Here is a 12255-nt window from a genome sequence, read left to right on the forward strand (position 1 = left end):
GGAGCCGTCTCTGTAACTGGAGATGGCGGTGGTAGGTGGCCTTTGGAGTGTGGCTGTCAAGCGCCAGATCCCAAGTCAGTCAGGTGTGCCACCCCTGGATACGGACTCCTTCGGTGTCAGGTATGGTGTGGTTTGTTCAGTTCGGTGTCCTGGAGGCGAAGTGCTGGAGTGGTGTGCGAGGTGAAGTCTTAAGTTCGGACAGAGGTGTGGCTCGAACTGCCATGGGGCAGGCCAGTTCGGGTTGTTGCCCTTTGTGTTCGTAAGGCTCGGGCTCCTTACTGGGAGTTCGGGCTCCTTACAGGGAGTTCGGACCGCTGGTTCCTCCTTTCGGAGCTCGCGCCTTGGCGAACTGTTGTGCCGAGCTGTTGCCTTTGCCACGTGTTGAGTGGTTACAAGGTCGGGCCAAATCTTCCTTCATCAGGTTGCCTGAATGGTTCTCAGGTCAAGTGGTTAAATCATCCGAATCAACCACGGTTTAAAAACAATGGTTGATGATGCATTGCCAACTAAATGATGCTTGTTGTTGGACATGCGAATAAGAACAATGTCTACTACTGCCATGAAACGAATGCGAAGCAAGGTTCAAAGTATTGTTATGTATCGACCGATATGTATCGTTCCGGGACCCTTCCGATACACCCCTACAGTGGGTGTATCGAGGGTCTAACCGGTTCAGGGGATGGAGGGGTCCTAGACCGGCTCCCCTGAACCAGTTTTGAAAAAAAAATAAAAATAAAGGTAAAAAAACGAGTATCGAACATATTCTTATATTTCTTGGTGGCTCGACCTAGCCTATTTGGTTTTGGTTCAAATTTGAACTTACGGGTCAACCTAATGAATAATCGAAAGATGGAGGAATGGTAAGCGAATTGGTAAAATGCTGATAAACACTCCCATTCTAATAGACAACTTTTTCTTCATATGGTGGGATCGTCCTTTTAGTTCATTCGCTGGGCTAGAAGTAAAAATATCTACGAGTAAAGACAATCCGACCTAAACTATAATAGTGTTGCTTGGAGTCACGTTTTAGGTTATGTTTGGTTTGAAGGAAAAAGGTAAGGAAAGAAAAGGAAAGGAAAGGAAACATATATAAATCTTGTATAGGTTTTCCTGTCTTTCCTTTCCTTTCCCTATCTTTTCCTTCAAACCAAACCATGGTTCTACCTCAGCATGCTAGTCAAAGCCCAAAAATAATAATTTGGTTATTAAAATCAATATTGATGGAATATAATAAATAGTTAGGCTGTGTTTGGTTGCAATACAAATAAATTTGCACTGATGCAAAATCATAACAGTGCAAATGACTTAAGTGTAAATTCTGAGCTATTTTTGTTTTAACTTTTAGCTTATTTTGTTTGGTTGTAAAACAGATAAAATAAACCAAGACATAAAGCAGAATAAAATAAAATCCAAAGCAAAATTAAACGAGAATTTGCATTTATTTTTATTTGCACTCCCATGTATTTGTACTGGTGCAAATAAAACTGCACTACAATCAAACACAGCCTTTTAAGAAAAAGGGAGCTGGTGCAGGACTGATAGTGCGGGAGAATCTCCTTTGGTGGAAGCAATCCATCGTCAAGCTCTCTCTCTCTCTCTTCCCTACTCTTGTACTTGGCCACTAACACAACAATTAGAGATGGAGAGAGAGAGAGAGTACCGAAATTGGTATTCACATAGAGAAATAGGTAAACCTTCATGAGAAAATAAAATTTTCTTTCAATAATAACCATCATCTAACAAGCATTCCGATCAAGGACCCTTCCTGCAGAAGCCATCATGCATTGACTAACATGTTTAGATGTTATAAAGAGAAATTTTAATAGTTGAAGATTTAGCTAAAAAGTTCATTTAGAGGTATTTGAGAACATGGTTGGTTTTGTATTTTGAAAATAAAAAATAGTAGACACATTTTCATTGATCGTATTGGTTGGTTGGTTTTGTATTTTGAAAATAAAAAATAGGGTTAATAGCCTATATCGACGAATTTTCCAGTCGTCGTTAAAAGACGACTGTCGATACTATGTAGAAGGTAATTCAACAATTTATTCCATCACTATAGATTTAAATTTCGTCGATGGTTGAAAATCATCGATATAGTGAAGGCAGCTATACCTATGGTTTTTTTTGGTTGGGTCTATATGGCTGAAGATATATTGATGATTCTTTTGGTTAGCGTATATTCCTTACAAAACCTATTAATCTCTTATGTTCAAAAAGGCTAATCGGATCCAACAACAATGTGTGTTATATATTATAGGGTAAATTTTTTAAACTGCCCTTATCGGTTTAGGTAATTGACGTATTCTTATTGTTTGAAAATTAACTTATGCCATCCCTATTATTTCTGAATAATTGATTAATTCTATCATTATCGGTAATATCCGTTAATATTTCATTAAAACCTATATACATGTGAGACCACGTGACGTTAAACTTTTTTTAAAATCCAATATTACCCCTCCCTTGTCCCCTTCCTTAACAACCCCTTCTCAGACCTCTGGTCTATTCTCTCTTATCTTTTTCTATTTTTCTCTTTTACTATGATGAAATCTGGATTTCCTCTAGAAAATCAAGAAATCATCAATCCGAGGGGTCTCTCAAAATAGAAAAGGACGGGCAGGGCTTCCGCAAGAGCCTCCTCCCCTTCCTCGTCAAGATAGATGGGAAGAAGATTGACTGTTTCAGGGTAGTGCCGCCCTCCCTCCTGCGATTCCCAGCCCATGGTGGTGGTGGTGGTGGTGGCAGCAGCTACAATGGTTGTTGTGACGGTGGTGAAATACTGTAACAGGCGGGCAGGGCTTCCGCAAGAGCCTCCCCCTCTTCTTGGTCAAGATAGATGGGAAGGAGATTTACTGTTTCTGGGTGGTGCCGCCCTCCCTCCTGCGATTCCCAGCCCATGGTGGTGGTGGTGGTGGTTATGGCGGTGGCGGCAGTTACAGTGGTTACTGTAACAGACGAAGGGGAAGAGAGAGAGAACACTAACTCGTCTCTAAAATTGAAGTTGAAGGAATTCCTTTCCAAGGCAATCATGACAAAAACGAAACCCTATAAACTGAAACATTCTTCATTGGTTGTAGACATCCATTTTCTCGTCTTATTCTATTTACTACAATAATGCTCACGACAAAAGAACAATTGCTAGCTTTATTTGCCTTTCTCTTGTAGACATCAAGGCATTTTTGTTCAAGTTGCAGAAGCTTCTTAACCCATTATTTTTTCTTCTTCCTCAGGTCCACCAGCAGAGGTTTTATTATGGATATGTGCTCCTTAGTTGGCAGCGCAGATGATTGACATTGGAAGAAACGGGCAGCGGTGGACGAGGGCAATCGACGAGAACAAGAGAGAATTTTCTCTATTTATATTCACACAGAACATGTCGGTGCATTAGCTGTGGCGAATTGGATAGAACCTCCCTGCCCGCCCTTCTCTATTTTGAGAGATACCTAAAATTGATAGTTTTTTAGAGGAAATCCAGATTTGCTCCTTTGGCGTTAGGTAAGAGAGAGATAAGAGATACCAGAGGTCCGAGAAGGGGTTGCCGGAGGAAGGGGATGAGGGAGAGACAACATTGGGTTTTAAAAAAAGTTTAAACATCACGTGGTCTCACGTGTATCTAGGTTTTGACGGAATACTGATGAATGTTAATGATAAGGGTAGAGTTAGTCGATTGTCAAAAACAATAGGGGTAGCATTAGTCAATTTTCAAACAGTAAGAATACATTTGGTCAATTAGCTAAACCATAAAGGTAGTTTAAGAAATTTACCCTATATTATATAACTATTATTTCTTTAATGCCACACATGCATTGGTGTCATAAAAAAAGTTAAATCATCATCATCATCCATGCCTTATCCCAATTATATGGGGTAGACTACATGAATCATGTTTCATCGATTTGATTTAAAGTTATGACTACCATTAAGTTATTGGTGCTTAAATCATTTCTTACTAGTTCTACCCATGTCCTTTTTTATTTATCCCAAGTTCTTTTAGGCCCTTTCGATCTGAAACAAATCACTTATTCTAATTGGTATAGTTGGTGGTCTTCTATACACATGTCCAAACCATCTTATTCTACTCTCTCTCTCTCTCTCTCTCTCTCATTTATCACCTATTGGAGCTACTCATGGGTTCTTATGAATAACTTCATTATTTATCTTATCATTTCTAACTTTCCACCCATCCATATTAGCATTTGCATTCTTATTACTATCATTTTCTATATATATTGTTTCTTAACTACTCAACACTTTAATTGTTCCATACAACACAACTGTCTTACAATTATTTTATAGAATTTTCCTCTTAATCTAAATGGTATTTTCCTATCACATAAAAGGTATGATGCACGATTTTGTTTTGCTCACCATGCTCTAATTCTTTGGGTGACATCATCTTCAATCTTGCCCTTGTTATGAATTACTGAACAAAGGTATTGGAAAAATGTCATGTTAAGTTATCTCTTGGTCTTCAATTCTATGTATATCTTGATTTACACTCCTATAATATATTTTATTTTGGTCCTACTTATTTTAAAACCTTTTTTCCCTAAGGCATTTTTCCATAAGCTTAATTTTGCATTTAGTCTTTCTTTAGTTTCATCAATTAAAACAATGGCATCCGCAAAACAATAAGCACCATGGAACTTCCTTTGAATATGTTCAATTCATTTATGATCGATGCAAATAGATAATGGCTAAGTGTTGAATCTTGGTGAAAACCCATACTAACCTGAAGTCTCTCTCACTGGTGTTCTAACATTTATTGTTGCCCCCTCATACATATCCTCAGTATATATATGCACTCCTTTCTTTTTTCTAAGACCCACCATATTATCTCTCTATGAATTATATCATATGCCTATTTTAGATTAATAAATACTATATAAAGATTTTTATTATGCTCTCTAATTTTTTTTATTAATCATCTCAAAAGAAACATAACTTCAACGATTGATCTCCCTATCATAAAACCAATTAAATTGGTTATTTTATTTATTTCAAGTTGTAATATCTATTCAATTATTCTCTCCCAAAGTTTTATAAAATGATTTATAAGTTTAATTCCTTGACAATTATCACAACTTTGTATATCATTTTTGTTCTTAAATATAAGCACCATAATGTAGTTTCTCCGATCATTATACATTTTATTTTCTTTCATATTCTTATTAAATAGCATGGCTAGCCATAACAAGCCTACCTCATTCGTACGTTTCCATATTATATTGGAATTCCATCAGGTTTTAATGGCTTTCCCTTCATCTTATTTGATGCCTCTTTTATTTCAATAGGTCTAACTCTATGAAGGTATGAAGGTATGTATTATTTTTAATACTAGTAGTATTGATAGATTCTCCTCAGTTAGCACCCTCTATCAATTGCTCGTTTAATAATTTTTTCAAAATAGTTTTCATCTTTGTTTGATTCCTTATATTTTTATTAAGGCTATTTAACCTTCATCGTTGATACTTCCACTTTTGTTAGTTTATATGTTCCTCTTTTCTCCCTATTTAGTGCCTAATTTATGGTAAAGCTCACCATAAGGCTTTTATTTAACTTTGCTTTCTTTCTTTTATAATTTCATTTCTTATGCTTTTTTTTTAATTTTTATTGGTTCTTTACATTTATAGCCTTTTGCCATTATTTGTAGCATGCTCATTTTAATCTAGTTATATTTTGAATCTCTTTATTCCACAACAAAGTTTCTTTAATATTTTGCCACTTCCCCTTATATTATTTTAAAATATCATTTTCTATTTTTTATATTGTTTATCATTTCAAGCTAAATATCATTAATTTTTCCATAATCATAATATTTTAAACCATGGATGCAAATGTTGGTTGCCCAATTATTTTAATATTCAATACACTTACAAGTTACAAATATAAAAAAATCTAAATCTAAATTATCAAGACATTCTTTAAATTTCCTTTCATCTTTTACCTTTATCTTTTCAATTTAAACCATTATTTTTCAGTGTTGGTTGTCCAATTATTTTAATCTTTAATAAACTTAAAGTTTGCAAATAAAAAAGATCTAAATTATCAAGACATTCTTTAATTTATTTAATCTTTTACCTTTTTTTTTTAATTTAAATTACTTATAATTAAAATCTAAATAATATATTTAAATCTTAAATTTCAAAAACCTCAAATCTAAAAAGTAAAAACGTTGAAAATTTAAGTGTAATCATAGGTCAATAAATGAGCTTGGCTCGGCCTAGGATTGTGCCCATCCGGGCCTAGGCCCAACTAGGGGTGTCAATTGGACTAGATTTGGTCCAATTCGGTCCAGTCCAATGTGAGTCCATTACAAATGGACCTGGTCCAATTCAACCAATAAATATTTTGGACTGGTCCAGAGACTGTCCAATCTGTTCAAATTCTTATTAATTTAGATTGATTTCAACTGAAACCTGGTCCATTAACAATTATGTCTTTATCTTCTATCAATGGACCAGATATTGGCCCAATCCAATATATAAATTCATTATGGACGGACAGGCCTAATCCAATAAGTCATATTGGTCTGTCCAATCCGTCTAAATTCAGTGTCATATTGGTCCGTCCAATCTGTAAAAACTGATTTTGCTTTTGATGAAATCCAACCCAAAACCAATTCATTGACACCACTAGGCCCAACTAATACCCTTTGGCACAGATTTTAAGCCGTGTGACCAATTAAGCCTCAATTTAGAAGTAGTACAAATGCAAATATATACGGCATAAATACATACAAAATAATATAAAATATAAGATTTTGCACTCTACCTATTTACATTTATACTCCTTCCGAACTCAGCCTAAAATACTAAACTACTAGGTTAGTGGAGAAAGGGTGAACCGGAGACAAGGTAGGAATGCCGAAGGCGTGTTCAGCCTCTACATCCAGTACACTCAAGTCGCATTTGGATCACAACGGCGGATTTGGATTTAAATTTTATTTACACAGTCGACGCCTCTACGGATTTGAAATGACTAGATCCTTGTATAGTTGTATGTATGAGGTTAAAGATGGCCGAATTCCATGATGGTGCAAAATGGAGTCCTCGTACAGAATCCGGAGATTCCTGCGAATTGACAGGTCTGCCGTAAAATCCAGATCCACCCTACTCTAATATCTAAATTCATTTCTCACGGCCAGTGAAAATATGACAAACCGGATATAAAGTTACCGGAAACAGGGGGAAGTATAAATTTTTCTGGAAGATTTTTTGTCGGGAAAATATTTCATCCTTTCCCATTTGACTCCGGTAGACCATCAGATTTGCTAATGGGGTTGGTCCATTTTGTGAAGGAGACGATGTTCATCTTGCAGTAAGCTAGCTTTTTATTAGACTATATATATCTCTGTAAAAGTTTCCGATTGTAACGTTGGATTTTCTCCGGACCCACCTTTATTGATCTACAGCTTGTGTTGATTTAATCCAACATTATTGTATTTCGTCGATCGGAATCTTGTATGGTTTAGTGTAATTTCATTCATTGTAACTGATGCATGCATCATGCATTTCAGTAAAATCTTTCACTTACAAGTGTAGATGTGAGACGACCCACGTTAATGAACAGGACAATATTCAATCGGGCATGAACCGTATACCCGTAACTCAGCATTGCCCTTCGTGGCGTATGTTAAGAAGAACCCAACAAAAGGAAGCTAATATACGCGTCTAGGCGTATTATGCCTATTTGAACTTGAGATGAGAAATAAATTTGCAGACAACAACCAGCCCAGGAAAAAGAAAAGAAATTATATATTTGCTCGTATCCTCCCCCCCACCCTTTGTCTTCTCTCTCTCTCTCTGGTCGGCGAAGAAAGAAAGAACTAAGAGAAAAAAAGAAAAAGCAGTCATGGTTTCGACAAGGCGGAGCGGATCTCTCTCGAGTAATAACAGCAAGAGATCTTCTTCCGACGAGAAGCCCTCTTCGCCGAAGCGACAAAAGGTCTCGAAGATTGATGGATAGCCAAGAAAAGTTTTGGCTTCCTTTTTGGTGTCTCTTAAGCTCTGGAAAGTTGCTTTTTTTTTTTATTCTTAGTGTTCTTCACCTCCGATTTTTTGAAATATGTAGGTGGAAAATGTTGCCGGAGCTGAGAAGTCGACTCAGACATCGGGATCTTCAGACAATTCGAAGGAATCATGTTCATTGCCATCTTCGGACCCCGTAGAATGTACTCCAGTCGATCCTCCAATCTGTGATGGAAGCGGAGCCGACGCTTTGGATTCTGGCAAGGGGGAGAAAGAGGACAAGGGAGCTTCTCCTGCAGTTCCCGTGTCGACACCGATCGCTGAAGGTAGTTCTTTTGATAAATTGATCACTCTGCATGTTCCAATCTGTATTTTCGTGGTTGTTGGGGCTTCTTGGACGGTGAATTAGAAGCCTTTGAGCTTGGATTGTTCTTGTTCTTTTGAAGGGTCTTCGACGATTGTGGGTGATAAAACAAGGACTTCTTTCTCTTCGTGGAGTTTGTATCAGAAGCAGAACTCAAGTTTTGACACTTCGACTCCTTGGTGCAAACTTCTGTCGGAGTACCCACAGGTAAATTCGAGCTTAAGGCGGTATTCTTGGGTCCTATTTTTCTCTTTGGCAAAGATCCCTCAATGCGAGTTGTGTTCTTCTTGGTCATTGTATACTAAGTATTCTAGAGTTGCTTTTTCTTTGTTCTTATTTTTTGGGTTTCTTTTCTGTTAAATTTTCCTGGGTTTTTGCTGAATTTATCGAATAGCGATTCTTAAAGGGTAGGAGGGGGATAAATGGGCTAGATCCTTTCAGAACTACTGGCGTTGGTGGCTCCCTACCGGCTCGACCGGCTCCTCCTACAAAGTTCACCCAGGAAAAGAACAAAAGAAAAAAATCGTTTTTGTGTTCATGCAGACATGTTGACTTGAATGTGGCCACATTCTCATTTTTCAACTTGAATCATATTCTTGGGTTGTCATCTTATAAGGTGAACTAATTACTTTGATGCAGAATCCGCATGTTCCCATCTATTCACCTCTTTTCACCATTGGTTCAAGTAGAAACTGCAATTTGTCTTTAAAGGATCCAAACATTAGTGCGGTTCTATGCAAGATCAAGCACACACAGGTAGTACTTGGACACTAAGCTTACTGTATTCTCTCTCTCTCTCTCTCTTGTGAAGATGTATCTTAGAGTGGTCTACTTGGGTACCTTTGGTTGCTCATACCGTAGACATAAACTCTCTAATGTGTACATGCAGTATAAGTACTCATTGTTTGTGGGCATGGTCAGCGTGACAACAGTGTCATTGCCATGATCGAAAGCACAGGGAGCAAGGGAACTGTGCATATAAATGGGAAGTTGCAAAAGAAGAACAGCAGCTGTGTCCTCAACTCCGGGGATGAAGTTATCTTTGGTTTAGCGGGAAATCACGCATATGTATCCTTATTATATGATTTTCTCTGTTTTTCTGTTTTGATTACCACTTCACATGATTTTTATCTTACTTTTATGGGGAGGTTTCTTAATATTCACCAATATAGATATTTCAGCTACTTGTACCTGAGTTTGTGGCTAAAGTACCTTCATCAGTTGGAGTTGCAGAGCCCAGCTGTGTGGGTAAGGGGCTGAACCTTGAAAGGAGGTCTGGTGATCCTTCTGCTGTGGCTGGGGCTTCTATTTTGGCATCTTTGTCAGGCTTGAGAGAAGATTTATCTCTGTTGACACCTCCAGCTCAGAATCCTGGTGAAACCCCCCAAGGAACCGAGGGGCCAACAAGTCAACTTGCTCGTCCTGAAATTGACCTTGATGGACCACAAGGGAAAGGGAATCCTGATCCAAGTGCAGGCAGTGATAAAGTTTCTGAGGCTGGAGCTACCAACAAAAGCTTTCATCTTGACAACAACCACGACTCTGGTGTAGAATCAGATATTGTAAAACTCTCTGGGGTGAATGATTCACTAAGACCTTTCTTGCGGATGTTGGCTGGATCATCTAGTTGTGACCTGGAATTGAGCAAACATATCTTTAAACAGGTATTAGAGGAAAGAAAAGAATGGACGAGGGATTCACATCAAGCATCGACATCAGGCGTTTCACCCAAATGTGCAGCTTTCAAAGAAGATATTCAAGCTGGGATTCTTGATGGTAGAGAAATAGAGGTCACATTTGACAATTTTCCATACTACTTGAGGTATGGGTCTTCCTTTCTGTGTGTTATTCTTTTTCTTTTTCAATCTTCTTCTCTACTTCTCTGTTTAGGTTGTATTTGACATTCCTTGTTTTAAGGACTTGTCTCCTTGTTTCAGTTAAAATTCCCCTATGAACACTGAGTTTTTAACTGCAAAAAGGAGATGAGTCCTTAAAATAAGGAATGTAAATGCAGCCTTAGTTAATTATCCTTTTTTTTTTCCCTATATGTGCTGGCTAAATCAGATTGGTTGTACAGTTGATTGAAATACCTGTCTCTGTTTCAACTTTCTTCAGGATACCATAAACATATGAATGACCCATACTTAAATATCTAGAATCAATGCAAGTTTCCTAATGAGTTAAAGAAGCTCATTACAGTTCTATCTATCAAAAAAAAAAAAAAAACTCATTACAGTTCTAGGAATTTTGCCGTAGTCACTTCCAAAATTAGTTGATAGAAGATGCTGTTCCCTTAACTAATCAATTTTCCCGTGCACCTGACTTGAACTGAATAAAGTTGAGCTAATATACTTTCGGTCAAGCTTGTCAAAATGTTCAAAACTTCAAATGGGCCTTTAGTCTTAACTTCCTAGACACCTTGAAGAATAAGCCTGTTTCTTAGATGAGAAGAAACTTATTATACATGAACTTAGTGTATTTGTGTGTTTTAGGCATGTTATTTAGATATAACTTTAACTCTTACAAATACAAGTAACTAATGAGCTCAAGGTATTTTTTTTCCTGTTGGTAAAATCTATGAGCTCAAGGTACTTGTTCTATAGTAAAACCTAATGAGCTCAATGGATTGGATTTAAATCATTTAATGCCATCAAGAGCATGTACTTAATCAGTAATAGAAGGACAAGTGATAGAGAGGGTGAAATGTGAAAATATTAGAGTTAAACTGACAATTAAGTAGTAATTTTTTAGTCATTTTTATAGTTCTATTGACTGAATTATGACATGCAGTGTATGAGAAAGATTAGTATTGAGATGAGTTAAAAGGAAAGGAAAGAAAATGAATGATGAGAATCTGTCAATTGTAATGAGAATTAATTCAATTTCTTCTTTTGTGGGATCCAAAACAGAAAAGGAAGCTGAGAGAAAAGGAGGAAAAACTTTCCTTTTGTTGTACTGATGTTTTCTTTTATAAAATGTCCAAGGAAGTGGTTGAAAAGAAAACAAATTAAAGAGTAAAGAAAGCTTATCTCATGTAGCATATTTTCCATGTATGGTTTGTTGTCTTACTTTTTTGCAACTGGCAAAAGATAGAGCTCCACCACCTGTCTTCTTATTGGGCAACTTGAATTTAGCATTTATCATCCTTCTTAAGGTTGCTGGATTATATTTTGTATAGCTGTAAGTGTTAATATTTCAAGAAAGAGTAGTATCTTATGCTTTCTAATTCCCCTACCCCCTGCTGCAGTTCAAGTACCAAAAATGTTTTGATTAATGCTGCATTTATACACCTGAAGCGTGGAGAATATGCAAAATATACATCAGACCTTCCTACTGTAAGCCCAAGAATTTTACTATCTGGTCCTGCAGGTGGGTTTGTTTTTCTTCACTCAAAATTGATTTTGGATTGTTTCATCAATTGTGTAACCAAGTGTTTCTAAATGGTTGTGCAGGGTCTGAGATATATCAGGAGATGTTGTCAAAGGCACTTGCTAATTATTTTGGGGCTAAATTGCTTATATTTGATACCCACTCATTTTTGGGTGTAAGATATCAATCATCTAAATATTAACATCTTATTATTAGAACACTTTCTATTTCTGTTTTTTTAACTTATATTATAAGATTTTTATGTAAAATCATTTCTTTGTGTTGGTCCAGCATATTATAATTATTTGGGTAGATTTCAGACTGTCATCCTGATCTTTCAGATTCCAGCAATTTGCCCCCATCATTGGCATTTCATCAATTAACTTTCAGAGAAGATTTTCACCGGGCTGTTATGTGTATGTTGAAACATTTCTAAAACCCAAACTTCCCTTATACCATGTTATGTGATCATTTTGTAGAAAATTGATAAAATACAACAACAAAAAAAAAATAACATAATGGAAAAGTAGGAAATTACCAAAAATACAG

At 36.7% G+C, this 12255-nt stretch overlaps 1 protein-coding gene across 3 annotated transcripts in view; it reads left to right on the plus strand.

Annotated features, from left to right (window-relative positions):
• The first annotated feature begins 7726 nt into the window (after positions 1-7726).
• LOC104591697 (uncharacterized) overlaps positions 7727-12255 on the plus strand; it is a 39386-nt gene continuing 34857 nt past the window's right edge. The window contains exons 1-9 of one of the 3 annotated variants that reach the window (XM_010250667.3): positions 7741-7950; positions 8077-8299; positions 8420-8544; positions 8977-9093; positions 9259-9405; positions 9510-9914; positions 10002-10159; positions 11585-11706; positions 11790-11881. In XM_010250667.3, coding sequence (XP_010248969.1) covers positions 7858-7950; positions 8077-8299; positions 8420-8544; positions 8977-9093; positions 9259-9405; positions 9510-9914; positions 10002-10159; positions 11585-11706; positions 11790-11881 — 1482 coding nt within the window. In that variant the 5' untranslated portion in view covers positions 7741-7857. Of the gene's footprint in view, positions 7951-8076; positions 8300-8419; positions 8545-8976; positions 9094-9226; positions 9406-9509; positions 10160-11584; positions 11707-11789; positions 11882-12255 lie in introns of those variants that run through there. The other 2 variants (XM_010250666.3, XM_010250668.3) reach the window with 2 other exon arrangements.

This window comes from Nelumbo nucifera, chromosome 4 (assembly GCF_055504915.1).
Source record: "Nelumbo nucifera cultivar China Antique chromosome 4, China Antique-T2T, whole genome shotgun sequence".
In the NCBI taxonomy this organism is placed as follows: Eukaryota; Viridiplantae; Streptophyta; class Magnoliopsida; order Proteales; family Nelumbonaceae; genus Nelumbo; species Nelumbo nucifera.